This window comes from Adiantum capillus-veneris, chromosome 26, assembly GCF_014529385.1.
Source record: "Adiantum capillus-veneris isolate H3 chromosome 26, ASM1452938v2, whole genome shotgun sequence".
Lineage (NCBI taxonomy): Eukaryota > Viridiplantae > Streptophyta > Polypodiopsida > Polypodiales > Pteridaceae > Adiantum > Adiantum capillus-veneris.
Genome location: NC_140956.1, coordinates 3,907,156 through 3,934,533, shown reverse-complemented (window position 1 = coordinate 3,934,533; position 27,378 = coordinate 3,907,156). Strand labels below are relative to the sequence as shown.

Genomic DNA, 27,378 nt, shown 5'->3' with positions numbered 1-27,378 from the left:
ACCCAAGATGAGGAAAGCAGGCCAATGGATGAGCAAAAGGATATGGATGAGGAAAGTAGGCCTAGGGATGAGCAAACTGATATGGATGAGGCAAGGATGGATGATGCAAGCCGGTCAACCAAGGCAGAGGAAAAGACCTTGGAGGAAACCTTGAATGAGGCAGAAAGAGCCATGGGGGAGACCCTTGATGAAGATGTGAATGATGACCATGAAGATGTGAATGATGAAGCTAAAGCAGAGGAGAGCAACAACGACAACAACACTACAGAGACCCAGTATGGACCCTTGCTACCTATAGATACGGTTGTTCCGGTAATGTCTATTCAAGTATGGCAAAATATGTTCATCTTCTAACTAGTTATATGTACTTGTCAACTTTTACAGAGGTTGATTATCTTGGACCTCAATGGATTGATGCTGATGCGCGTGCCTCTCGGTGACACAGAACCCTTTGAGGATTTGCAAACATTTCGGATGGGAACTTGGCGAGTCGTGGTTCGTCCAGGAACCAAGGAATTTATTCAGTTTCTTCTTCCGCGCTTCAGAGTTGCCATATGGTCTTCAATGCAAAGGCAAAACTTGTTGCCACTAGTTACAATAGTTTGCGGTCATGTATGCGGCGCTCACACGTTAGATTTTGCCTTTTTGTATGATCAAAGAAAATGTGTTACCGTCGAGGGCCACTACCACCCTAAAAAATCACATTTACCTCTTTTGTACAAACCATTTAGCCAAATCGATGTACCCTTTGATGCAACTAATACACTACTGATTGATGATACTCCTGAAAAGGGAGAACTAAATCCACCGGGAACAACTATCTCACCACCTTCTTTCGAGGGGCATTCCTTTGATTTTTACCTTGAAGACATTCTGATTCCATACTTACAGAAATTGTATCTCAGTCCATTGTTCACGGACGAGTTTGTACTTTCTAATGAATTAAGATGACTCTTCTATCATGTCTTTGTCTTGTCTAACATTGAGAGAGAGAGAGAGAGAGAGAGAGAGAGAGAGAGATTTGACATGCTAAAGGATGTATTTCAAGCACACTTATATTCACAGGGCACAATTGACAAATGAGCTCAAAAAACTTCATGTATTGAAAGTCATTCGTATACACTTGGGTTCACAAGAATCTCTGTTACATTGACCCTATTTCAAGCCGACCATCCAACTCTTTGCACAAAATATCTTTTTCCCTTCGCCGCATCACCTTACGGCCAGCTAAGAAAAAGGAAAAATTTGATAGGTCCCTGTCCATTGACTCTTCAATTATGTCATGCCGCAACTGCAGAAGATTGCATAGATCCCTTATTGTAACCACCAACATTAGGCCATGCTCTTTATCAATCACTTCCACATCCACAGCAGGATTATCTTCCAAACCTGCAGAAACCTGGTCCATAGGAATGTACTTACCATTGAGCATTTGTGATCGTATATACCAAAAGGAGAGTAACAGTGATTGGCTTGCAATCATGTACTTGACAACTAGAGTATCAAGCGCGACCTCGCACCGTATGCCAATCTCTTCCTTTACATACCATCCTCTGCCAAGAAGTTTGTCACAGGATGACTGCTGAAATGACTTGCACATGAACATAGTTTTCATAACACGGATATTGTAGCTATGAAACAACTGTATGAAGCATTAGAAAATTTCGGAGGTCATTTGGAGGGCCTTGTAAGAAATTGTATTTCTCTCTCTAGAAACGTTTTTTAAAATGCACTTGCACCTTGTGAGTACGTCCAAAAGGACAACCAGACACTTTAAAAAGTAGATTTATATTCCCAATCGTCCTTGAAAACGGTCACTTTTTAATTTAATGTGAGCGTCGTTTTCAAGAGGTAGGTGCGGCGCATTCAAGGCAGCTTACGTCATCACTGAAAGTTGAAAAGTCACAAACTGTCAAATAGTGATAGATTTTGAGGCTTTTGACACCACCAATGCGTCCGAAACGCCAAAATACCCTAAAACCGAATGTCTACTTGTCTCATTCCGACATCCAAAGAGGCAAAAAATGTCAAAAAACTCCAAAAAATGGGCTTTTTACTTAAGGCGCGCGAGGAGGCATTCTAAAATGCTAGAATGCCCCTCTGCACGACGTTAGTACAAAGCTCCTTTTAGTGATTTTTGGACAATTATCTTTCAAGAAAGCCTACCCATGTTTCTCTATTGCACTTTTGCACCATGCTCTCTCTCTCTCTCTCTCTCTCTCTCTCTCTCTCTCTCTCCTTTCTATAGCTTAGCATATTTAAAGAGAGAGAGAGAGAGTGAGAGACTCCCATTACTAACGGCGCGCGTGGAGCATGTTTTGACCTCAAAAAACACCTCCTCGTGCCGTTAGTATAAGGTAACAGAAAGACTCTCTCTCTCTCTCTTTCCCCCGACTTACTTCCTCTCTCTATAACACTCACACATACACACATAAACACATACATTGGTGGATGCACAGTACTAAAGGCGCGCATAGAGACATGCACACCGGTTGTGCCTCTCTACGCGCGCCTATAGTATAGAGAGAGAGAGAGAGAGAGAGAGAGAGAGAGAGAGAGAGAGAGGGGGGGGGGGGGCTCTTTGTGTTTGTGTGTTTGTGTGTGTGTGTGTGTGTGTGTATGTTATATTTGTGTGTGTGTGTTTGTGAGTGTGTGTGTCTCTGTGTGTGTGTGTGTATGTTATATTTGTGTCTCTGTGTGTTTGTGTGTATGTTATATTTGTGTGTGTGTGTGTGTGTGTGTGTGTGTGTGATCAAAATGCACTTTGTAGAATTGTAACAATGGGTGTGCGTGCTCACTCTTATAGACCCGAAATTATGATCTCTAAGGCTAAGATGATGAAGAAAAAACCTATGTGATAGATGGAGGCCTTTTTAGAGTTTTTTTGACATTTTTCTCTCAAAAAGCTCTCTAAAAGAGGAAAAAGGGGGCTTTTTACTAACGGCGCGCGATGAGGCATTCCAAAATTTTGGAATGCCTCCTCGCGCACCGTTAGTAAAATGTTCTTTTAGGGGTTTTTGACATTCTTTGCCTCTTTGGATGTCGGAGCTAGGCAATTGGACATTCATTTTTAGGATATTTGGGCATTCCGGACGCATTGACAGTATCAAAAGTTTCAAAATCTTCCACCACTTGATAGTTTTGTAACTTTTTGAATTCTAGTGATGACGTAAGCCGTATCAAATGCACCGCATCTACCTTCTGAAAAAGGTGCTCGCATTAAATGAAAGAGAGTGATCGTCTTCAAGGACCACTAGATTATTAAATGAGGAGAGGGACACCTTTTATATTTTTGTTAATATTAATCTATTTTTCTACGTAACGTAGGCTCTTCTCTCATTGGAGGAGCTTATTTTCCTCTCTCTTCCAAAAGGCCCTCCAAAAGACCTCAAAATCTCCTAATGAGTGCAGCAGGACCAAAGTTTGCAATTCTAACCAGTTTGGTGGGAATAGAGCTACGTAGAGACCTCTGTATATCCTTGTAGAGCTTACTTCGCATTGCCTCCACCATTGGTTCCTCGGGAACTGGCCAGTCCACAGTGTTCCAATCGGTTGGTAGAGACAGTTTCAGCAACATGCCATTCTTATTCCCTGAGCTGAGTTGGTAGAAGTGGTCATAAAAAAATATTCCTTCATCAGCCAGGCTTTTGTTGCTCCTCCCTGAATACTGTAGAGAACCAATGTGGGCATGAACAACAAGGAACAGGCCTATTATGCACTCCACAGGCTTCCATTGCTTATAAGAAGAGGGATAAACATCTGCAATATATATAAGAAGGGTTAAACTAAGAGTATCAATAAGTAAAAATGACAAATCTAATGTAGTTGAGCTGTGAAGAATGGAGACATTGCTCATAAGAAGAGGGATAAATGTTGCAAAATATATAAGAAAAGTTATAATGAGAGTATCAATAAGTGAAATGAAAAATCAAACGAAGTTCAGATGTCAAGAGTAGTTACGATTGCAACGTGGTTGATGTATATCTGATACATTTCCACCGTTTGCTATCACGTCTGGATGGGTAAACACATGCTGAACAAGAACTTCCTTTCCAGATCTTTTGCCGATTTCAACTTTGAAATCCAACACTCTGGCCTTCCATGCTGAGCGGTAAACATTGATACCACTAGACCTCTTGGGTCTTCTTGGTTGCATGAGGACCCATGAACCTTTGTTTATCCTTTGTCCAACCCATTGGTTCTCTGCACTTATTGAAGTTGATATTGTAATTGAGGATATGCTACTACTTGGCCTTCTAGGCAAAGTGCAGCTGTTGGTTGTTGGTGTGAGAGACAGTAAACACCTAGAGCTTCTTGGGCGAGAAAACGTGGAAGCCATAGCTCTCAGAGAAAAGCTTTAGTGGAGGGAGATTCACTTTGAAAGCATTCTAATGGAGGGAAAGTGTTTTAGAATTCCAATATCTTGTGCGGGCTTAATGGTCACCCTCCAGTACATTAATGACCATAAGAGAATATCAGCAGTGGGACCACTGGCAAGCACCTAACAGCTCGGTAAAAGCAAGGAAATTACGATGCCACAATCCAAGTTTTTAGGCTATTTTCCTATTTTTTGAGTCTTTCCCCGTACTTTTCTACGTAACGTAGCCCTCATGCTCATTGGACGCGCTCTATTTTTCTCTCTCTTCATATGGCCCTCCAAATGACCTCCGAAATTTTTTAATGATAAGCGAGAGTGATCTGAGAGAGAGCGAGAGATAGAGAGAGTGACTTCAGTTTTTGCATGTAACGTATCCGAGAGGTGTTTTGAGTGCAGAAGACATAGAGAGGAGATTTAGCGTGCGCATGTGTGTGTGTCTGTGTGTGTGTCAGAGAGAGAGAGAGAGAGAGAGAGAGAGAGAGAGAGAGAGAGAGAGAGAGAGAGAGAGAGAGATGTGGCAGAATGGAGCATGGTTGACTGTAGCAGCAGGCACACGAGCCGGAGCACTGGAAGCTGTGTAGTAGGGTCGTCATAGCGTCGATGAAGTTGGAATGCAGTTATTATCACGCCTTAGGTTGGGGGGCTACAAAAAAAAAAAGAATGGCGGATTCTGGAGTTAGCGCGCTTTATGGGGCGCCGTTTACCATTGGAGGGCCCTCCAAGGAAAAACAGGACGCTTGCCAATGGTGCCTCCACATTGGAGCTATGGGGGAGTGCTCTTAGCACTTTTCTTTTGTACTTCTGTTGGAAAAGTGTCTCCACACACAAAAAAAGACCTCAACACTCAAGAACACCAAGATTGGCCTCCTTAAGCACACACATCCTAATCATTTTCGACGTATGTTTAGTGTGTGATGTATGTCCCCATGCATGCACTAAACATACATGTTCACTAATTGCAAGCTAAGAACCCATGTGAATATGTATTTTCATGTACTAGTATGGCCCGCGGCCTCTCTCTCTCTCTCTCTCTCTCTCTCTCTCTCTCTCTCTCTCTACGCTATCCGCCTACGTCGTCGGGGTTGTAGGAAACATAACCGGATCAAGATGCTTGTGATGTGGTCGAGGGAGGGGCCAGAATTCCTCCCTGCCTCCACACACACACACACACACACACACACACACACATATATCACAAGAAGATCTAGAGATTTTCTCATGTAGGAAAACATAGTCTTTTTCAGTGTTTTTCATACAATGCATAACATCATGAGCTTCTGCTCGAGAGGCACCGCATATCTAGCTAGGTACGATTGGGGGCAGGGGACCGCTGGCCCCCCCATCGGGCCAGCGGTTCCCTGCCCCCAATCGTACCTAGCTAGGTATACGGTGCCTCCCTCATAGAAGCTCATGATGTTGAGATAAGTCACAATCTGGGAATTATTGTGAGAATTTATCCAAAACTTCTTGTGTGTGTATATATATATATATATATATATATATATATATATATATAGAGAGAGAGAGAGAGAGAGAGAGAGAGAGAGAGAGAGAACTCTACCTTTGCACAACTCAATCAAAGATGTCGTGAGGGTAAGATGCCAGTTGCAAGCCTCTGTCGTGGGAGGGAAAGAGACTCACACTACAAGAGGTTGTGTGCTCTTGTGACACTGTTAGCGACGGAAATACACTGGGTTTTTATAACCCACGGCATCGCTAAAACCGTCGCTAATAGCGTCGCTACGAGAGCGTCGCTATAGGCGTCGCTATATAGCGACGGTCATAGCGACGGTTATAGCGACGTTTACAAAGAAGTCTATAGCGACGCTCATAGCGACGCTACAGAGCCATAAATAGCGACGGTTATAGCGACGCCCGAGAGAAATTTTTTTTGGTGACAGGGCATTGAATGCCATGCCACCCATCAACCATATTGTACTTGATTCACTTTTTAAAAAAAGTGCAAGGGTAGATAATAGACCCAAAATAGTCACCCACAAGACGCATTGTTTGCAAAATTGACAAGCGTAAAATTGACAATTGTACACATCATAGGCAAAATGAATTGATTGGCAAATGTAATAATGACAATTGTACAACATCATAGACATAAAGAATTGATTGGCAAAATGAACTACGGTGACAAATGTAATAATATACATGGTTCAAAAAGACGTATAAAATCCGTCTCATGATACATAAGCTATGAGAAACCCTAAACTAATGCTATCTAGCTACGGCTAAACTGACGTCGTCTAGTCAGACGTCTCATCGCGTCCAAGCGGCATATCTGTCGGATTCTGCAAAAAAAAGACAATAAGACAGCTTTCAGTAAGTATAAACATATAACGACATTTATAAAACAATACAAAAAATAGAAAAGAGTAAACCCTAATACTAACCATGCCGCTGCGAGAACTGAGAATGTCCATCAGGGCGTTTAAGCCCTTCCTGCCTGCGTACTCGCGCTCGTACGGTGTGGGATCACGTCCTGTCATCGACCACTGTCAAAACATACAAAGATTTCATTATGTTAGAATTAAAAAACTCATAAACCCTAAACTATCGAACATAAAGAGCAATGCGAAAACACTTACAAAATCGGCCTCAAATGATGCCCATCCACCGCTCCCCAAGTGGTGCGAGCTCCCTGTCTCTACTCGCGCTCTGGCTGCATCCTTTTGTTGCTTCCACTTGTCGAGATTCTCGCGCACTGCTTTCTTCGCATTCTTCCAATCTTCTGGCCAATCTGGCCTGTTCCACCCATGCTTGATTGCTTTTTGCACTTCGGAACGCTTGTGTTTGCAGTATTCGCGCATTCGAATCTTCATCAGGTCTTCATTGAAGCGTTGATCCCGTGTTGGAACGGGAAACTCATCATGAAGTATGCTGATGACTCTGGCTTTTAAATCACTTGGTACTTCACTCCATTTGTTTAGTATGTAGTGTCTAAACAGCTGAGAGCAAAGACCACGCATGCGCGAGATCACCTTCTTGCCGTCATCATCCATGATGATGCCGCCGCTGAAGTCGACGGAGTAAGGCAAGCCCTCTGGCCGGTGACGCGTGAACCTGGGTGTCCCGGCAGGGGTCTCTAGCGGCGTGTCGATGGGGGTACGGACGTCAGGTGTCTCCACCGGCGTCTGGGCCCCGAAGCGAGGAGTGTCGAGTGGGGTGGCTCCTGGCGGAGTAGGTAGAGGTGTGTAGCTGCTAGGAACATTCAGCCGCGCAAAACCTGGCGTAGATGGCGATGCTGTGGCTGGTGTGGGGGCGGGCAAAGAAGGGGAGGGTAAAGAGCCTCGTCGAACACGAGGCGGTGTGGAGGCATCGGCGGCGGAATCCCCACAACAACCGCCACTGCCACCACTAGAGCGCCGGTGTTTAGACGAGTGTGAAGATCGTCTCGTCGACGCCGAAGCTTCGGAGCGCGCCGAATGCTCCGAAAGAGAGGGAGATGCGGATTGAGTAGGAACGCACGATGATGCGCCAGAGCGATGACGCTCCACGTACCACTGTCTCTGCTGCGGTGACAAAGAAGAAAGAAACTCCTCATCATCCATACCTGCATTAAACACACGAATATTTAAACTTAATATTGAATGAATAGAGTAGACAATGACGCAAAGACCATTAAATACAATGACGTAATGACGCATATAAATACAATGACGCAATGAATTGAGTGATAGAAGAGGCAAGTCAAAAACTCAGAATTTTCAATCAAAAGATGTGAGCGCGAGTAGAGAAGAGCGTTATACACCATGGAAGGTACTTAGAGAGCCAGAGTTTTTACAACACGGAGCAAAATTGTTCAAATACAATATTTGTGGCTTTAAGAGATCTCTCTCTCATCCTCGCATAACTCAGCATAAATTCCTATATCTATATAGAGCTCTCCGTTTAAACACATATCCTCTGTTTCATTTTGTAGCTCCTCTGCATGCACCCCATATAGAGTAGTAGCATCTTGATGCTCGTCTGGCACCACCGCAGCGGCTTCTGATTGAGCATCTTCTCTGATCTCCTCCACTATGAACGTACCTGACACATTTTATGCCAATCGTGTGACTTCAAACCGGTAAGCTTTCCTTCTTTAGTAAAACACGTTCGGAGCGAGTGCATTACGCCAGTGGGGGTCCGCAAAGATCGAATGGTCTCTTTTACTTTGCGTTCTTGGGCTCTTGTGAAAATCCATGGTGCTTTAGGGAGTTTTATCGATCCATCATACGCTGTTTGCGGCCAATATTGCTCCATACGATCCACATTTCTAAGGTCAACTCTGGCTCCCAAAGTATCTTTCTTGCTAGTCAGATGGTCCCATAGTAGATTACCCACATTCTTGAATATGTGCATTGGATCGAGCAAGTGATTGATCATGAGTCGGGGCCAGTATGGTAACTCGTACCATAGAGATAGTCTCTTCATCCCTGGAGGCAATCCATCATCGCACATCTCCTTCTGCTCTAACCATGCTTGTGCAGACATCCTTGGTGGCTCTCTTCTCAAAAAGCCGTCGCGTAACACATGATTCTCTGGAAGATACGCTTGATGACCTTCGTAGATTTGCTTCTTCAGTGAGGGCGCCCTATGTGCATTCAGTCTAGGTCTACATGTGACACATGCTCTGTATCCGCTTGTTTGAAGCCCTGCATGTATCCACATGATAATAGATCAACTATGGGAAAAAACAAGATTTACAGTGTCTGAGTGAGGAGTGTCAATAGATCACCTGAGCATTCTGTTAGCCCGGGATAGTCATGCATGGTCCACATTAGAATGCCTCTGATCAAAGCATTCCGTCGTCTTGTGTGTCGGCTCATATCCACCACCTCTATGCCAATCCACAATTGTTGTAGCTCTTCCAATAGTGGACGAAGATACACATCCATATTCTCCACTTTATATCGCCTTGGCACAATCAAGCTTAGCCATAGGTGCCCCTTCTTCGTACTCAACCACGGGGGAATGTTGTAGTTGACGATGACAACGGGCCATACACTGTAAGATGTTGATCTTTGACCAAATGGATTTACGCCATCCATAGCCAGGACTAAGCGCAAATTTCGAGCTTCCCTGGCAAAATCCGACCATGTTCCATCTATATGTTTCCAGGCTGCGCAATCTGTAGGAATTTGTAGCACACCATCCGAAGATTTATTCTCCTCATGCCATGATGCTAGGGCGGCCATGGACTTACATTCGAAGAAATGCTTGATGCGAGGAAGCAGAGGAAAATGTCGCAAAACCTTTTGTGGAATTTTTGTCCCGTGGAGATCTACTCGATATCTTTCGGAATCACATTTCGGACACTTCTCCATGTCTATGTATTCCCCTCTGAAAAGAATGCAGTCATTAGGACAAGCGTGGATAGAATTGTAATCTATCCCCAAGTTTCGCAAAATCTTTCTTGCTTCATCTCGGGAATCTGGCATCACATTGTCAGCTGGTAGTATGTTCTCTTTAAGCAATCTACACAACATAAAAATACGATACAGTCGTGTAAAAATCTATCAGATCATTATACATTTAGAGTTTTATTAAAGTAAACTAATTGTAATAGATCACCTGAAAAGTGCTGTGACGCTAGTGTCACTCCATCCAAACTTTGTCTGCATGTTGAAAAGAACCAGGAGTGCTTTCAATCTAGACATACGTGCTCCATTATACAATGGCGTATCGGCTTCACTTTTCATATCATCATAGATAAGCCTTTTTGAATCCATGATCGTTTCGATCATTGCATCAATCTCGGGCTCAAACATTGCCTCACAGTAGATCTTTTCACTGTTCGTCTAACTCTAAACCCTAAACCGTAAGTAATTCTTGCGTGGACTCGATCTAACGTAAATAAGCGTAAATCTAAATAAACGTAAATCTAACTAAAAATAAACCTAAATCTAATTTAACGTAAGTCTACATCTAACCTAATCTTTAACGTCTTTTGGGATAGTTTCCTACGACGTTAAAACTCTCTTCTTCTTGTGTGTGTGTGTGTGTGTGTGTGGGTAAACCTAAATAAACCTAAGTCTAATCTAATATAACATAAATCTAAATCTAACGTAAATTATGTTATATTAAAAACAAAGAACTAAACTAACAGGGACTATAAGAACCTTAAAACTGATTTAACACATAATTTTTCACATAACTCGGCAAGAGTTGGCATTCTCATCACTAAAGATGTGAGAGTTAACTTCCGGTGGTGACGCTGCCTCATCTCCATCCACATCTGACGACAGCAATTGGCCCTTTGAACCGTTCTTGCTCTTGTTACTAACTTTGAAGTTGCTGTTGAATGACTAGAGGTTGTTTAGATGGTCATTGTCGGGGATGTAGTGACTCTTGCCGCCCTGAAGATCCACCTTCTTCCCTATCTTCTGAAGACATTTCACCAGTACTTTTGGATCGACGGAGCCCACCATGAGTGAAGGCAGCAATACCCTATATTCCATTGAGGGCTTTCTTCACCCGCTTCATGCAGGCATCGCAGTCTATGGAGACCTAAATCTAATCTAATATAACGTAAATCTAAATCTAGCGTAAATAAACGTAAATCTAACTAAAAATAAACCTAAATCTAATCTAATTTAACTTAAATAAACTTAAATCTAATTTAACGTAAGTCTACATCTAACCTAATCTTTAACGTCTTTTAAGATAGTTTCCTACGACGTTATAACTCTCTTCTTCTTGTGTGTGTGCGCGTGTGTGGATGTGTGTGCCAATAAAAAGAGATAAATGGTATAACCTTTCTATCACCCATGCCAAGTATGATAGATTGGTTATGCCATTTCCCTCTTGAATAATAGGTCTTGAGTTCAACTCCTCGTCGGCTAGATCTTTAGGTCTTTTAATTTTAATTAGTTTCCTGCGACGTTAAATTAGTTTCTGTCTCTTTCTCTCTCAATGTGTGTGCGTTTTTTTGTTTATGCATATTTTCTCTCTCTTTTCCTCCCTCAATGTGTGCGGTTTTTGTTTATGCATGTTCTCTCTCTCTTTTCCTCTCTCAATGTGTGCGTTTTTTGTTTATGCATGTTCTATCTCTCTTTTCCTCTCTCAATGTATGTGCATTCTTTGTTTATGTATGTGTGTGTGCGTTTTTGTTTATGTTTGTACTCTTTCTCTCTCTCTCTCTCTCTCTCTCTCTCTCTCTCTCTCTCTCTCAAAAACACTATGTGTGTGTGTGTGTGTACTTTGGCACTTCAAGCCCTAGTTGCTACTCCTCTTTACCCCTTTAGAAAAAGCACTCAAGCTACTGTACCCGCGGCTCGAATACCATTAATTGCAAGGAATAGAAGAGAGGGTCTTTCGACACCAAAACAGCACCGGCTCCTGTCAAGCTTCTAATAGCTCAATAGTGGTTAAGCCGTAGGCAAGCCCCGTAGGACTCCACTATTAAGACCATAGCTCTCGACGGTGATGCCCCGTTAACTGCACAAAGGCAGGCGCACTGCAAGGCTGAAAAATCCCTATTCTACTTACTCACAGGCAATTAATAATACCAACCATTTGTAGCTAGCTTGAGGACCTCCCTTCTTGAGCAAGAAAAGAGAAACCTTGAGCTCTGATACCAATGTAACATTTAATGGCCTAAAATCTTATTTGTAGCGGAAATTAGCATGAACATAGTGGGCATTTCATTAGAATAGATTCCTAATGAGAATTACAAGAGTGCTTGGGTGGAGAGAGCAACAAAAAGCATAACACCTAGCTAGATAGCATCGACAATACTTTCAAAAGAGAGAGCAATTAAGCTATTGACAACAGTTGAGGACCGGATTTGCATGGAGCCGGTCCCCCCTCCAAAAGGCTTTGTATTATGGTTTCTCCCATCAAGAGAGACATTGTACAATACAATTCTTTGTGTTCCTTCAAGACTAGCTAGTGCAATGAAGATGGAAGCTTCATACACCAAGCAAAACACTTAATCAAACACAACTTGAATTATCCCCGTTCTCAGACCCAAGACCTCACACACCTTCGAAGATGGTGAGAGCTAGCAGGGTATGAGAGTAGATTGAGAGGAAAAAGAAGTATCTTACGAGAAAGAAGTACATCTCCTCACATAATCACTCATATTAGCATAGCTTAGCTTAGTAATTAGCTTGGTAGAGAAGATGAGCATGCATTGAAGCTTGGATCTTGGTTGGATTTGCATCCACATGCCAAGAGAGTGTTGATGTAGGCTTCTATCTCACAAGCTTGGAGTAGGTGATGAGCTCTCCATTAAAGCTTGGGAGGAGATAGAGTATTTTCCCTTCACACATTGTCAAGTGTGAGAGTGTGTGTGTCAATGCCAAGCAAAAATCAGCCCCCCCCCCCTCTCTTGGGCGAGCCCTAGCTGCTAAATTAGTCTGGCTTTTGCCTCATTGGACCTCCCCAGGTCAAGCCAATAGGGATTAAGCAGCATAAGTGATAGCCTTCTGACATGTGTCCCCCTTTCCCCTTTTGTGAGAGCTTTAGGTAATTAAATAATTAAACTAAACTCTCATTGGACCCCTTTGCCTCCTGGCCAATAGGAATCAGGCAAGCCATGGGGCTCCTGAATGCTCATTGGACCCCTTGGGAGACTGCCCAATAGTCTTCTAGGACACTTAATTCTCATTGGTTTCTTTTATTAAATGTTTTAAATTAATTAAACTAGATTTACTCTAGCCTAATTCTCATTGGTCCACTTCAAGGGTCTTCCAATAGGAATTGGGCACACCTTGTGGGCATCTGGCCTAGGGAGCTGACATGTGTCCCTCATTCCCTTTGTGTAAAGGGAGCCTGTGTGTGTGTGTGTGGCTTTCTCTCTCATCCCCTAGCTTTGGGGCTCGCCCCCTCCCATGTAGGGACGTGTAAGGACTTTTAGGGCACACACAAAGCATCCAATTTTCCCTAGGGTTGACCTTTGGACTCAACCTTTGAATTTTGGAACCTTAGCATTTTGGAAGTCTTAATGGGCTGAACCTTAGGGTCTTTTTGGCCCATTGTTTCACATGGCTCTTTTGCAGATGGCCCCCCCTTTGGATCCCTATTTTCCCTCCTTTGGATCCCTACTGTGGCCGGTCTGCTAGCTTAACCAATATTCTAGCTTTTTCTCCCTTGGCACTTCCCCACATTAAATGATCAGTTTAATATGAGAAAATCATTTAGGAGAATTAGATATTGATTATTATGACAGCTCCTCTGCATGCACCCCATATAGAGTAGTAGCATCTTGATGCTCGTCTGGCACCACCGCAGCGGCTTCTGATTGAGCATCTTCTCTGATCTCCTCCACTATGAACGTACCTGACACATTTTATGCCAATCGTGTGACTTCAAACCGGTAAGCTTTCCTTCTTTAGTAAAACACGTTCGGAGCGAGTGCATTACGCCAGTGGGGGTCCGCAAAGATCGAATGGTCTCTTTTACTTTGCGTTCTTGGGCTCTTGTGAAAATCCATGGTGCTTTAGGGAGTTTTATCGATCCATCATACGCTATTTGCGGCCAATATTGCTCCATACGATCCACATTTCTAAGGTCAACTCTGGCTCCCAAAGTATCTTTCTTGCTAGTCAGATGGTCCCATAGTAGATTACCCACATTCTTGAATATGTGCATTGGATCGAGCAAGTGATTGATCATGAGTCGGGGCCAGTATGGTAACTCGTACCATAGAGATAGTCTCTTCATCCCTGGAGGCAATCCATCATCGCACATCTCCTTCTGCTCTAACCATGCTTGTGCAGACATCCTTGGTGGCTCTCTTCTCAAAAAGCCGTCGCGTAACACATGATTCTCTGGAAGATACGCTTGATGACCTTCGTAGATTTGCTTCTTCAGTGAGGGCGCCCTATGTGCATTCAGTCTAGGTCTACATGTGACACATGCTCTGTATCCGCTTGTTTGAAGCCCTGCATGTATCCACATGATAATAGATCAACTATGGGAAAAAACAAGATTTACAGTGTCTGAGTGAGGAGTGTCAATAGATCACCTGAGCATTCTGTTAGCCCGGGATAGTCATGCATGGTCCACATTAGAATGCCTCTGATCAAAGCATTCCGTCGTCTTGTGTGTCGGCTCATATCCACCACCTCTATGCCAATCCACAATTGTTGTAGCTCTTCCAATAGTGGACAAAGATACACATCCATATTCTCCACTTTATATCGCCTTGGCACAATCAAGCTTAGCCATAGGTGCCCCTTCTTCGTAGTCAACCACGGGGGAATGTTGTAGTTGACGATGACAACGGGCCATACACTGTAAGATGTTGATCTTTGACCAAATGGATTTACGCCATCCATAGCCAGGACTAAGCGCAAATTTCGAGCTTCCCTGGCAAAATCCGACCATGTTCCATCTATATGTTTCCATGCTGCGCAATCTGTAGGAATTTGTAGCACACCATCCGAAGATTTATTCTCCTCATGCCATGATGCTAGGGCGGCCATGGACTTACATTCGAAGAAATGCTTGATGCGAGGAAGCAGAGGAAAATGTCGCAAAACCTTTTGTGGAATTTTTGTCCCGTGGAGATCTACTCGATATCTTTCGGAATCACATTTCGGACACTTCTCCATGTCTATGTATTCCCCTCTGAAAAGAATGCAGTCATTAGGACAAGCGTGGATAGAATTGTAATCTATCCCCAAGTTTCGCAAAATCTTTCTTGCTTCATCTCGGGAATCTGGCATCACATTGTCAGCTGGTAGTATGTTCTCTTTAAGCAATCTACACAACATAAAAATACGATACAGTCGTGTAAAAATCTATCAGATCATTATACATTTAGAGTTTTATTAAAGTAAACTAATTGTAATAGATCACCTGAAAAGTGCTGTGACGCTAGTGTCACTCCATCCAAACTTTGTCTGCATGTTGAGAAGAACCAGGAGTGCTTTCAATCTAGACATACGTGCTCCATTATACAATGGCGTATCGGCTTCACTTTTCATATCATCATAGATAAGCCTTTCTGAATCCATGATCGTTTCGATCATTGCATCAATCTCGGGCTCAAACATTGCCTCACAGTAGATCTTTTCACTGTTCGTTTAACTCTAAACCCTAAACCGTAAGTAATTCTTGCGTGGACTCGATCTAACGTAAATAAGCGTAAATCTAAATAAACGTAAATCTAACTAAAAATAAACCTAAATCTAATTTAACGTAAGTCTACATCTAACCTAATCTTTAACGTCTTTTGGGATAGTTTCCTACGACGTTAAAACTCTCTTCTTCTTGTGTGTGTGTGTGTGTGTGTGTGTGTGTGTGTGTGGGTAAACCTAAATAAACCTAAGTCTAATCTAATATAACATAAATGTAAATCTAACGTAAATTATGTTATATTAAAAACAAAGAACTAAACTAACAGGGATTATAAGAACCTTAAAACTGATTTAACACATAATTTTTCACATAACTCGGCAAGAGTTGGCATTCTCATCACTAAAGATGTGAGAGTTAACTTCCGGTGGTGACGCTGCCTCATCTCCATCCACATCTGACGACAGCAATTGGCCCTTTAAACCGTTCTTGCTCTTGTTACTAACTTTGAAGTTGCTGTTGAATGACTAGAGGTTGTTTAGATGGTCATTGTCGGGGATGTAGTGACTCTTGCCGCCCTGAAGATCCACCTTCTTCCCTATCTTCTGAAGACATTTCACCAGTACTTTTGGATCGACGGAGCCCACCATGAGTGAAGGCAGCAATACCCTATATTCCATTGAGGGCTTTCTTCACCCGCTTCATGCAGGCATCGCAGTCTATGGAGACCTAAATCTAATCTAATATAACGTAAATCTAAATCTAGCGTAAATAAACGTAAATCTAACTAAAAATAAACCTAAATCTAATCTAATTTAACTTAAATAAACCTAAATCTAATTTAACGTAAGTCTACATCTAACCTAATCTTTAACGTCTTTTAAGATAGTTTCCTACGACGTTATAACTCTCTTCTTCTTGTGTGTGTGCGCGTGTGTGGATGTGTGTGCCAATAAAAAGAGATAAATGGTATAACCTTTCTATCACCCATGCCAAATATGATAGATTGGTTATGCCATTTCCCTCTTGAATAATAGGTCTTGAGTTCAACTCCTCGTCGGCTAGATCTTTAGGTCTTTTAATTTTAATTAGTTTCCTTCGACGTTAAATTAGTTTCTGTCTCTTTCTCTCTCAATGTGTGTGCGTTTTTTTGTTTATGCATGTTTTCTCTCTCTTTTCCTCCTTCAATGTGTGCGTTTTTTGTTTATGCATGTTCTCTCTCTCTTTTCCTCTCTCAATGTGTGCGTTTTTTGTTTATGCATGTTCTATCTCTCTTTTCCTCTCTCAATGTGTGTGCATTCTTTGTTTATGTATGTGTGTGTGCGTTTTTGTTTATGTTTGTACTCTTTCTCTCTCTCTCTCTCTCTCTCTCTCTCTCTCTCTCTCTCAAAAACACTATGTGTGTGTGTGTGTGTGTGTGTGAGAGAGAGAGAGAGAGGGAGGGAGAGAGAAAGAGGGGAAGGGAACATGAGAGTGAGGAGAGGGAAGGAGCATACCTGGCTCTCCTTCCTCTCCTCGTGTGTGTGTGTGTGTGTGTGTGGAGAAGAAAGAGAGAGAGAGAGAGAGAGAGAGAGAGAGAGAGAGAGAGAAGGAGAGGGAGAGCGTTACCTGCTCCTTGCTTGAGGGTGTCGAAAAACTCAGATCTGAGATCTGAGTTTTTGGGCGCTCTTTGTTATTTTTTTTAGCCTAGCCGGCGTCGCTATGAGCATCGCAAATTTACTTTGCGACGCTCATAGCAACGCTCATAACGATGTCGAGAATTTTTTTTTTTTGAACGTCGGTTTGTGAACGTCGCTAATATGAATAGCTTCTTGTAGTGTCATTTGGATGTTGATCGGAACACATTAGAGATCTTGCGTGTGAATAAGTGTGTGGAAGGGGTGGAGCTCAGTAAGACCGTGGACATTCAATACGGCCCCATCAATATGGCCCCGAATGTCGGACTCAGGACTTCATAGATGCAACATATGGACCCCGGACATTAAAAAAAACTGTGTGCCTTCAATGTAAGGTTCAGAATGGCGAGCTTCATGCCATGGTGGCTGTGACCGCTGAGTGCAAGAGGTGTGAGGTGTTGTTTTAGTGCAGGTGGCCCAATGAGTGCTAAGTGGCAGAGGTTGGAGGTGCCGTTTTAGTGCAAATGGGCGAAAATAGCCAGCAAGGTGGTACTACCCCATGGCTGCATGTACTTAGGAGGCTACTGTGGTAGCTTGTGCAGCCCAAGTTGAGTCCGCGGCCATGGAGCAATTGTGTACTTCCATTGGGCTACAAAACCAGTACTTGGCTGCCATATGTACCAAGCAAGGTGACCTGCAGCACGCAAGTTGGCAGCTTGCAGCAAGGTAGCGACTCAAACGGACAGATGTAGCCATAGCCGCATTGAGAATGACATAGCACCCTGAAAGAATGCGTGCAACCAATATTGAAGCCATAAACTAAGGCCCCTGTTACACTGGGCCGCATGCCCTTCCTGAGCTGGACCTCCATGACCAGCTGCCTGCTCGTGCGTGAAAGCATGTAAGATTTCAGTGGCTGCTGCAAATGGCGTCACACTGGAGCATGCGGGGAAAAGTGAAAAAGCTGCTCGTTGTCCAATCAAACTGCAGGTTTTCCGCTTGGGCTGAGCTTGGGCGGGCATGTAAAGGTGGCCGCTGAGCTGGAGAGCCAGCTCGGCTATGGAAATATGGTCAGCGACCCAGTGTGACAGTGTGACAGGGAGTTCCCTCGGCGCGACATATGATTGGTGGATTCCAGGAAAAAGCGCATCCGCCTGCCCCAATGTGACACCAGCCTAACGACAACATTCTCGAGCCCAATCACCTAGCAACAACATTTGCTTCCTCTCTCGGATCCCCACACACACTCACTTTCTCTCGTAGGCACACAAACACAGACACGGGGATGATGAGATTTGCAGCTTCCTATGAGCATATTAGTGCAGGTGTTGGAGATTTTCCTCTCCATTAACCTTCGCCCTTGCAACAGCAACAACAGTAGCCAGCATGCCTCTTCATCTCCTCATCAGTCAGCCTCACCACCATCAACAGCAGCAACAACGCGAACAACATCAACAACCTTCCCATCACCTTCACCATCTTCATCCCTTTCACCAGAACCAACATGAACAACAGTTACAAGAAAACACAAACTCTTTCACCCTTTCTATGATCCACAATCCTGTTCCATTACAACAAATGAGTCCGCGAGCTCTGCAATCCTCCTCAGCCTGGTCCCAAGTCCCCTCAGTGCCTCCTGCAAGCAGGCCCTCCCTTTCCTTTGTAGAGGGCTACCTCCTCCTCAAAACACGTCTCTGCTCGACAGCTTCATCAACTGCCAGCGCTTCTTCTAGACTCTTCACTACGCAACGGCATGCTCTCTGTCGGGCAGTGTCGGCCCTTGCCAACGGCTGTGCTTTTCCTTCGCTTGTTCAGTCATGTCGGTTGAAGAGGCCTTGAATTCTGATCCGCGTTCATTTATGGGCTCTTCTCCTATGCCGCGACCCGCGAGAAAAGCAATGGCAAGTGGCCTGCAGTTACTTGCTGCATTGAAACGGAGGTTAAGGCTGGGTTCACATTGGGGGACGGAAGAAACACAAACAACATTATACTAACAATTTCAAGAGATAGAGATACATAACCTTTTGCTCATCCAAGATGGTAATAAACTATCCATTCCACCATACAACAATTCACTCACAAAATTACCCCATTGCAACATACAACAATATGCTCCATGAAGAAGAATCACCTCGTGCTGATGATTTAATAATAATGTGTTATTCCACCAGATAGTTCAAGATTCTTTGCACTATAAAATATAATGACTAATTAATTTGTTAACTGCCACCACAAAATTTGAATTTTAAAAGGTAATATGAGTACTAAAATGTTAGTTCAAGAACTAAATGCCAAAAAATATCACTTATAGTATTGAAAGCTAGATCTTGAGTGAGGATTGAGCCTTACCTCTAATGTAGAGGGGATATTGCTAATGAATATGTTGGAACAAGATGTTGCCTCTCATTCTGGCCGGAGCACCAAACTCTCCGTTTCCTGCAATGTCATAGACACAACAAAACTTCAACAATAATGTCCAATATCACACATAAGTCCACAAGAACTACCATAGGAACTAGCTACGCCTCTGTTTGATCTCTTTAGTTCCAAGCTCTAATCATAATAGCCATATTAGCTAGGATTCTAGGCTTGCAGCTCATGACCTATTGTAAACAAAAGTTAGCACATGACAAAAACACAAAGACACACACACACACACACACACACACACACCTACACACACACACACACCCACACACACGTGCGTGCGTGTGCGCACACACACACACACACACACACACACACACAGGGAGAAAGTACCTGCGACTCGTGAGAGAGGCAGGAGTCGGATTTGCCACAGATGGGTACCTATAGCATGCGCATGAGATTATCACCAGCGAAAGGGACACAAGGTTCGGGGCTCCTTCACAGCCCCACAGTGGTTGAGGTCGCCACCCAGCTGCGTTGACAGATTTTTTGCTTATTGTAGCATGCAAGTATGTTGGTGCCTTCAAGCCTTGGACCTGTCAGTGGTCACCTTAGCCTTGGATACTCAAGAAAATGACAATTGCATTGAGATAGATGGGCTTGATTGTGAGGTATTATACTTGTGGCAGGCTGGAAGCTATGCGTAGTCTTTTTGAGCGGAAGAGTAAGTGGCAGCAAGGGCTCGAGTCACGAGCATCAACCCGAGGAGATTCGCCAGAGGAGTAGGATTTGAACCCGCTTGCAAAGATGGGCTACAGCCTGCATGTCCTGCGCATTAGATAATGGCCAGCAAGGGGCTCGAGAGGCCAGCGTCGTCAATCATTGATCATCACCCTGAGCAAGATGAAGAAGACCTTAGACGACTCATTGCTCACTGCTCACACCTCATCAGAAATGACTCAACAAGTCCTTTCCGAATCCTCAGTCACGAGTCACGAGTCACGCTTGGCCAAAAGGGCAATACTGCTTCATGGATGCATGCAAAATTATGAGACGTTTCAAGCATTAATGCTCAGGGACCAATATTAAGCTGAGAGTTATTCATATACAATGTACAAACTCAGAGCCTGGCAGGAGTCGGGACTCAGGATTCTTGAGTCTCGAACTCTCAACTTTTAAGGAAACTTCACTTCCCCAAAAGAGAACTTTAAACTGCATGCAAAATTATGACGTTTATGCTCCATGTACTAATTTTATGGCGTTCTCAAATACTCATATAATTTGTAACACAACACATTATATATATATATATGAATGACACCCTATTCCTTATACCTGAGAGTCATATGACACCTTGCCCCTAGTATGAAAACTTCATGCTGAAGCCTTTAAGGACCATTCTAGGCTTCATTTAATGCCCAAGATGCCAATGACGCCCAAAATGGCCTCCAAATTCAAGGCCCGTCGGAGTGCGTACATTGTATATGAATAATTCTTAGCTTAATATTTGTCCTTGAGCATTAATGCATGCAACACCTCATAATTTTGCATGCATGCATGATGCAGTATTGCCCTTTTGGCCAAGCATTCAGAGTCGTGACTCGTGTGACTGAGGAGTCGGAGAGGAGTTGTTGAGTCGTTCCTGATCAGGTGTGAGCAATGAGTCATCTAGGGTCTTCTTCATCTTGCTCAGGGTGATGATCGATGATTGACGACGCTGGCCTCTCGAACCCCTTGCTGTCCATTATCTAATGCGCAGAACGTGCAGGCTACAACCCATCTTTGCAGGCGGGTTCGAATCCTACCCCTCTTGCGAATCTCCTCGGGTTGATGCTCGTGACTCGAGCCCTTGCTGCCACTTACTCTTTCGCTCAAAAAGATTGCGCATAGCTTCCAGCCTGCCACATGTATAATACCTCACAATCTAGCCCATCTATCTCAATGCAATCGTCATTTTCTTGAGTATCCAAGGCTAAGGTGACCACTGACAGGTCCAAGACTTGAAGGCACCAAGCATACTTGCCATGCTACTGTTGGGGTATAAAGCCCAATGTGGTCGCCCAGGTAAGTGGGCGGGCCGCCAGGTATGTACACATATTCTTTTGTAAAAACCTAATAAGAACTCACTATGCTCTACACATTACAGTAGAGCGAGTTCACCATATCGTTGTGCTCTTCTTCTCGCACTCTCTTTCGCGTCGCACTTCCGCTCGTACTCCTTCAACTGGTATCAGAGCTCAGATCGAGGCTCGGGGCAGCATTTGCAGGTAGCCAGAGTCACCTGCTCATATTGGAGTGAGATTCGACAGGCGAAGACACGGCCCCAATTCCTGTGAGCGAGCCCAAAGGGCTCGGTGTTCTCAGAATTTCATTCTGAGGTCATCTCGGCCACCGTTCGGCTTCAACAAAGTTTTGCGCATGCCATTTTCAACTACGTGGTCTCGGCGGGTGCAGATCCGACTCTGCAAATTTGGGGTTTCGGCCTACGACTACACGTGCTGAGGATATCGGCACTCCCAGAGTGCTGATTTGTGGCTGTCTACACATCGAAGGATGGCTCACAGTTCTTGGAGGCGTGTCACATACGACACAGGCGCATCTACACACAGATTGTAGGCGACATCCACTAGTTCATCAGGTAGCTTGTGTTTGCTGCTTGATATTCCAGATTTCATCCTGACATTGCAGGTACTTCCACATGGGATGTATTGTCAGAGATGATGTATGTCTGTTGAGGGTTTGCTGGCTGTGAGTCACGCAGCAAACAACCGCCACAGCGGTTACAGCATATAGTGGGAAATTTGTGGATGTATGACTTTGTGGGAAGTCTATGTACTGTCAGATTTACTGCATCCTTTGTTGAGGGTCGAGTGAGGTTTTATTGAGCTGGGGGATTCTCGAATGTTGAAATCCTTTCGGTGATACAGGTCTTGGAGCGATCCCTCGAGCACCCTTAGATAGGCAGCTAGGATGTATTGACTGTGAGTTAGACAGTTGGGATTGCATCTTTGCTTTACTGTCGTTGAGGCATTGTCGCAGTCTATGCTTACAGGACAGTGACATGACAGTGAGAGATAGTACAGGTGCAGGACAGGTTTACCCACAGCTTACAGTGTTAGAGAGACAATGGTTTTTTGAGTTGTTTTTTGGTCTGTTTTTGAGTACACCACAACCATTTTACAAAGAAGACTCTGCCAAAATTTCTGCAGAATCTGAAGCTGGCTTGGTTCATTTGACAGGTTGATATTGGTTCAGAGGTCAGTTTACAGGGGAAACTCTGCCGAATTTTTCCCAGGAAAGTAAACTACTGTGAAGCGTAGCTATGGCTGGATCACAGGACACTGCTCTTTACAATATCAAGAAGCTGGATGGAACCAATTTCCCATTGTGGAAGAAGCAGATTTGGCACGTGTTAGTACAAAAGAAGCATATAAAACCTATAAAGCTCAAGGGGATAAAACCAGAAGATATGGACGAACATGAATGGAGCGAAGTGGATGAATTGGCACTTTCTACCATTATGCTGACTTTGGCAGAAAGTGTTTACTTCAATGTAGCAGACGAGATGTCGGCTTATGAAGCATGGACAAAGCTGAGTGATCTTTATGAGAAGCAGAGTGCAGCTTCACCGGTATACTGGCTTAAGAAGCTTGTTGACTTGAAGATGAAAGAAGGGACACCTATGTCCAATCATCTGAATGAATTCAACACCATCTACAGTCAGTTGTTGTCAGCTCAAGGTGTCAAGTTTGATGAACTTGTTAGAGCTATGTTCCTATTGATCACATTGCCGGAAAGTTGGGACACTTTTCGCACAGCTTTGAGTAATTCTGCACCTCCAGATGGTTTGACCATAGAAGGTGTAGAAGGCAATCTTCTTACTGAAGAAACCAACAAAAAGACAATGGACAAAGGCAAAGGAACAGCCTTAGTTGTCAAGGGAAGGACCAAAGAAAAGTAAAAAGGTGGAAAGAGGAATCAGTCTCGTAGCAAGTCCCGCAGTGCTAAAGGCAAGAGTGACATAGAATGTTACCATTGTTGCAAGAAGGGTCGCATGAAAAGAGACTGCAGAGAATGGAAAGCAGACAAAGGCAAAGAGAAAGCTGAAGACCATGGTGAGAAGAACAAGTCTGCAGTGAAGATTCAAGAAATAAATGTGACAAACATTGTTGCAGAGGATGACAGTCTAGTGTCAGGAGACATCTACTTCTTGAAGAATACAATGGACTCAACGCTTCTTACAGCATCTGATGGAAATGCACTGAGTGACTGGATTATAGACTCAGGGGCATCACTTCATGTGTCTCCAAACAAGGAGTGGTTTACCTCTTATGTGACCACTAAAGATCATGTTCGGCTAGGAAATGGGCAGACATGTGAGATCTTAGGTGTTGGAGATGTTCAATTGAAGTTTTAGAATGGCTCTTCTTTCACGCTGAAAAATGTGAGACATGCTCCCGCAATTACAAAGAGCTTGATCAGCACAGGTTTACTTGATGATGCTGGCTACGTCACCACTTTTGGACAGAACATGTGGAAGATATCCAAGGGTTCTATGACAGTAGCACATGGAGTAAAGTCTGGAGGACTTTACATGATTTATGTATCAAATGTCTCTAAAAATGTAATCAATGTAACCGAGCAGCCGAACGTTTCTTTGTGGCATAGCCGGTTAGGACATATGTCCAAGCAGGGAATGGAAATCTTGTCTCGTTCTGGTTATTTGCCTGGATTTTCATTTAATGATTTTGAATTCTGTGAACATTGTCTGTATGGTAAGCAAATACAGCAACCACATAAGCATAGAAGCAGTAGAAGAGATACACAGTTGGCACTTGTTCATAGTGATTTGTGTGGACCTATGCCTAACCTATCTCTAGGGGGAGCTTCTTACTTTATGACATTTATAGATGATTACTCGAGGAAAGTATGGGTTTACTTTCTCAAGCACAAGGATGAAGCGTTTAGTGTTTTCAAAACGTTTGTGACACTTGTGGAGAATCAGAGTGGCAAGAATCTTAAATGCTTACGCACTGACAATGGTGGAGAGTATGTTTCAAAGGCCTTTCAGGACTTTTGTGAGTCAAAAGGTATAAAACATGAACTTACTGCTCCTTACAATCCTCCTCAAAATGGTGTTGCTGAGAGGATGAATAGGACCATACAAGAGAAGGTCAGAAGTATGTTGTCTAATGCACAGCTGCCAAATAGGTTTTGGGCTGAAGCTGTATCAACAGCTGTTCATCTTATAAATAGATCTCCTAGCAAGGTTTTGCAGAAGGATTCAGTGCCAGAGATGGTATGGTCATGCAAAATGCCCTCATACAAGCATCTCAGAGTCTTTGGCTATGAGGCATATACTCATGTTCCAAAGGAATTTAGGAACAAACTTGAGCCAAAGAGTAGAAAGTGCATCTTTCTAGGCTATGGTAATTATGGTGAGATGGGGTACAGACTTTGGGATCTCGAATCCAGAAAGGTTATCCGCAGCAATGATGTTCACTTTAATGAAGCCAAATATCATTCCAAACCAGAGAGGGTTGAAGAGATTAGAAGGTTTGTCTTCCAAGAAGATGGACTTGCACGTGCAAGACAAAATGTCAGGGCTCAAGAGGAGCAAGGACAGGATAGAGTGGAACCATAGGTTAGGGCTGAGCCTGAGCCACCTATTGTGCGTAGATCTGGACGTATCATGCGACCTCCTGATAGGTTTGTTCCATCTATGAACTATGTCATGTTGACTGATTGCAATGAGCCTTCATGTTACAAGGAAGTAGTGCAAATGAAGGACTCCGGGAATTGGCAATTGGCCATGCAGTCAGAGATGACAGCTCTGCACAAAAACCAGACATGGAAGCTAGTTAAATTACCACAGGGAAAAAAGGCTCTACCTTGTAAATGGGTTTACAGGTATAAGATCACCGCTCATGATAGTCAGCCAAAGTACAAAGCAAGGCTTGTTGCCAAGGGCTTTAAGCAAGAACAAGGCATTGACTTTGATGAAGTCTTCTCTCCGGTGGTCAAGATGACTACATTGAGATGCTTTCTTGCATTGGTTGCTATATTAGATTTGGTGTTGCACCAAATGGATGTCAAGACAACGTTCTTGCATGGTGATTTAGATGTGGAAATTTACATGCAGCAGCCAGAAGGGTTTGTTGAGAAAGGCAAGGAAGATTTGGTATGCCAGTTGTTAAAGAGTCTTTATGGCTTAAAACAATCACCGAGGGCATGGTACCATAAGCTCCACAAGTTTATGCTTTCTCAAGGCTACAAATGTAGTGAGTTCGATCACTGTTTATATACAAAGAAGGCTAAGGATGGAAGTTGGCTGATCCTTATTTTGTATGTGGATGACATGTTGATTGCTGGCAAGAACTTGGAAGAAATTTCAGCTTTGAAGTCAAAGATGGCAAAATTGTTTGACATGAAATACATGGGTGAGGCAAGTCATATACTTGGTATGCGCATTGAGAGAGACAGATCAAAGAAGTTGATTTGGTGATCTCAAACAGAGTATATTGACAAGGTTTTGCAATGTTTCAATATGGAGAAGGGAAAGGCATTGAGTGTTCCATTGCCACCATATGTGAAACTTAGCAAACAAGATTGTCCTGTGTCTGAGGAAGAACAGGCTGAAATGGATAAGATTCCATATGCGTTTGCAGTGGGTAGTTTGATGTATGCAATGATTGCTACTCGCCCAGACATTGCATTTGCAGTGGGAGTAGTAAGTCGATACATGTCAAACCCAGGCAAGAAACATTGGGAGGCAGTGAAAGGAATATTGAGATACCTGAAAGCTACAAAGAGTATGCGTATATGCTATGGGAGTCAGGAGCTAAGTGTAAAGGGTTTTACAGACTCAGATTATGCAGGTGACTTAGACAACCAAACTTCTACGTCAGGGTGTGTCTTTACATTGGCCGATGGAGCAGTATCATGGCATTCCAGATTACAAGATTGTGTTACTCAGTCTACTACAGAGGCTGAATATGTTGCAGCATCAGAGGCATGCAAAGAATCAATTTGGATTAATTGACTAGTAACAGATTTGGGAATCAAAGAAGAGATGCCTGTGTTATATTGTGATAGTCAAAGTGCTATACAATTGGCTCGCAATCCAGTTTATCACTCAAAGACAAAGCATGTGGATGTGAAGTATCATTTCATCAGGGAAATGCTCGAGGATAAGCAACTTCAGCTTGTCAAAGTTCACACCACAGAAAATCCTGCTGATCTACTTACAAAAGGACTTCCCTCAGAGAGCTTTGCGCATTTTCGCAAGCAGTTAGGTGTAGGGTAGTACATCACTTCTCTACATCTCTTGTATATTAGCTTGTATAGTAGCTTCTCTCACACTTAAAGTACCACATTGGACTTTAAGTGGGAGGTTGTTGGGGTATAAAGCCCAATGTGGTCGTCCAGGTAAGTGGGCGGGCCGCCAGGTATGTACACATATTCTTTTGTAAATACCTAATAAGAACTCACTATGCTCTACACATTACAGTAGAGCGAGTTCACCATATCGTCGTGCTCTTCTTCTCACACTCTCTCTCGCATCGCACTTCCGCTCGTACTCCTTCAACTACAATAGACAAAAAATATGTTAACACAGCTGGGTGGCGACTTTGACCATTGTGGGGTTGTGAAGGAGCCTCAAACCTTGTGTCCCTTTTGCTGGTGATAATCTCATGCGCATGCTGCAGGTGCCCATCTCTGGCGAATCCGACTCCTACCTCTCTCACGAGTTGCAAGTACTTTCTCCTTGTGTGCGTGTCTTTGTGCTTTTTCCATATTCTAATTTTTTTTTTACAGTAGCTCATGAGCTGTAAGCCTAGAATCCTAGCTTATATGGCTATTATGATTAGATCTTGGAAGTGAAGAGATCAAGCAGAGGCCTAGCTAGTTCCTATGGTAGTTCTTGTGGACTTGTGTGTGATATTGGACACAATCGCTAAAGTTTTGTTGTGTTTGTGACGTTGCAAGAAATGAAGA

At 43.4% G+C, this 27,378-nt stretch overlaps 1 protein-coding gene across 1 annotated transcript; it reads right to left on the bottom strand.

Annotated features, from left to right (window-relative positions):
• Positions 1-3,711: 3,711 nt before the first annotated feature.
• On the bottom strand, positions 3,712-18,401 carry LOC147422908 (uncharacterized). Its single transcript, XM_086500880.1, has 5 exons — positions 18,366-18,401; positions 17,849-18,188; positions 6,976-7,940; positions 6,781-6,882; positions 3,712-3,759 (listed from the first exon to the last, which is right to left on the bottom strand). The coding sequence occupies exons 1-5, from the start codon at positions 18,399-18,401 to the stop codon at positions 3,712-3,714; spliced, it is 1,491 nt and encodes a 496-aa protein (XP_086357006.1).
• Between the last annotated feature and the right edge of the window lie 8,977 nt (positions 18,402-27,378).

Coding starts and splice junctions, on each gene's coding strand:
- LOC147422908 (XM_086500880.1), bottom strand. CDS start 18,401: ATGCTGGCTACTGTTGTTGCTGTTGCAAGGGCGAAG. Junction 18,189..18,365: donor TTGCTGTTGCAAGGGCGAAG/GTTAATGGAGAG, acceptor TGTTGTCGTTAG/GCTGGTGTCACATTGGGGCA. Junction 7,941..17,848: donor GGAAGGGCATGCGGCCCAGT/GTAACAGGGGCC, acceptor TGTTTAATGCAG/GTATGGATGATGAGGAGTTT.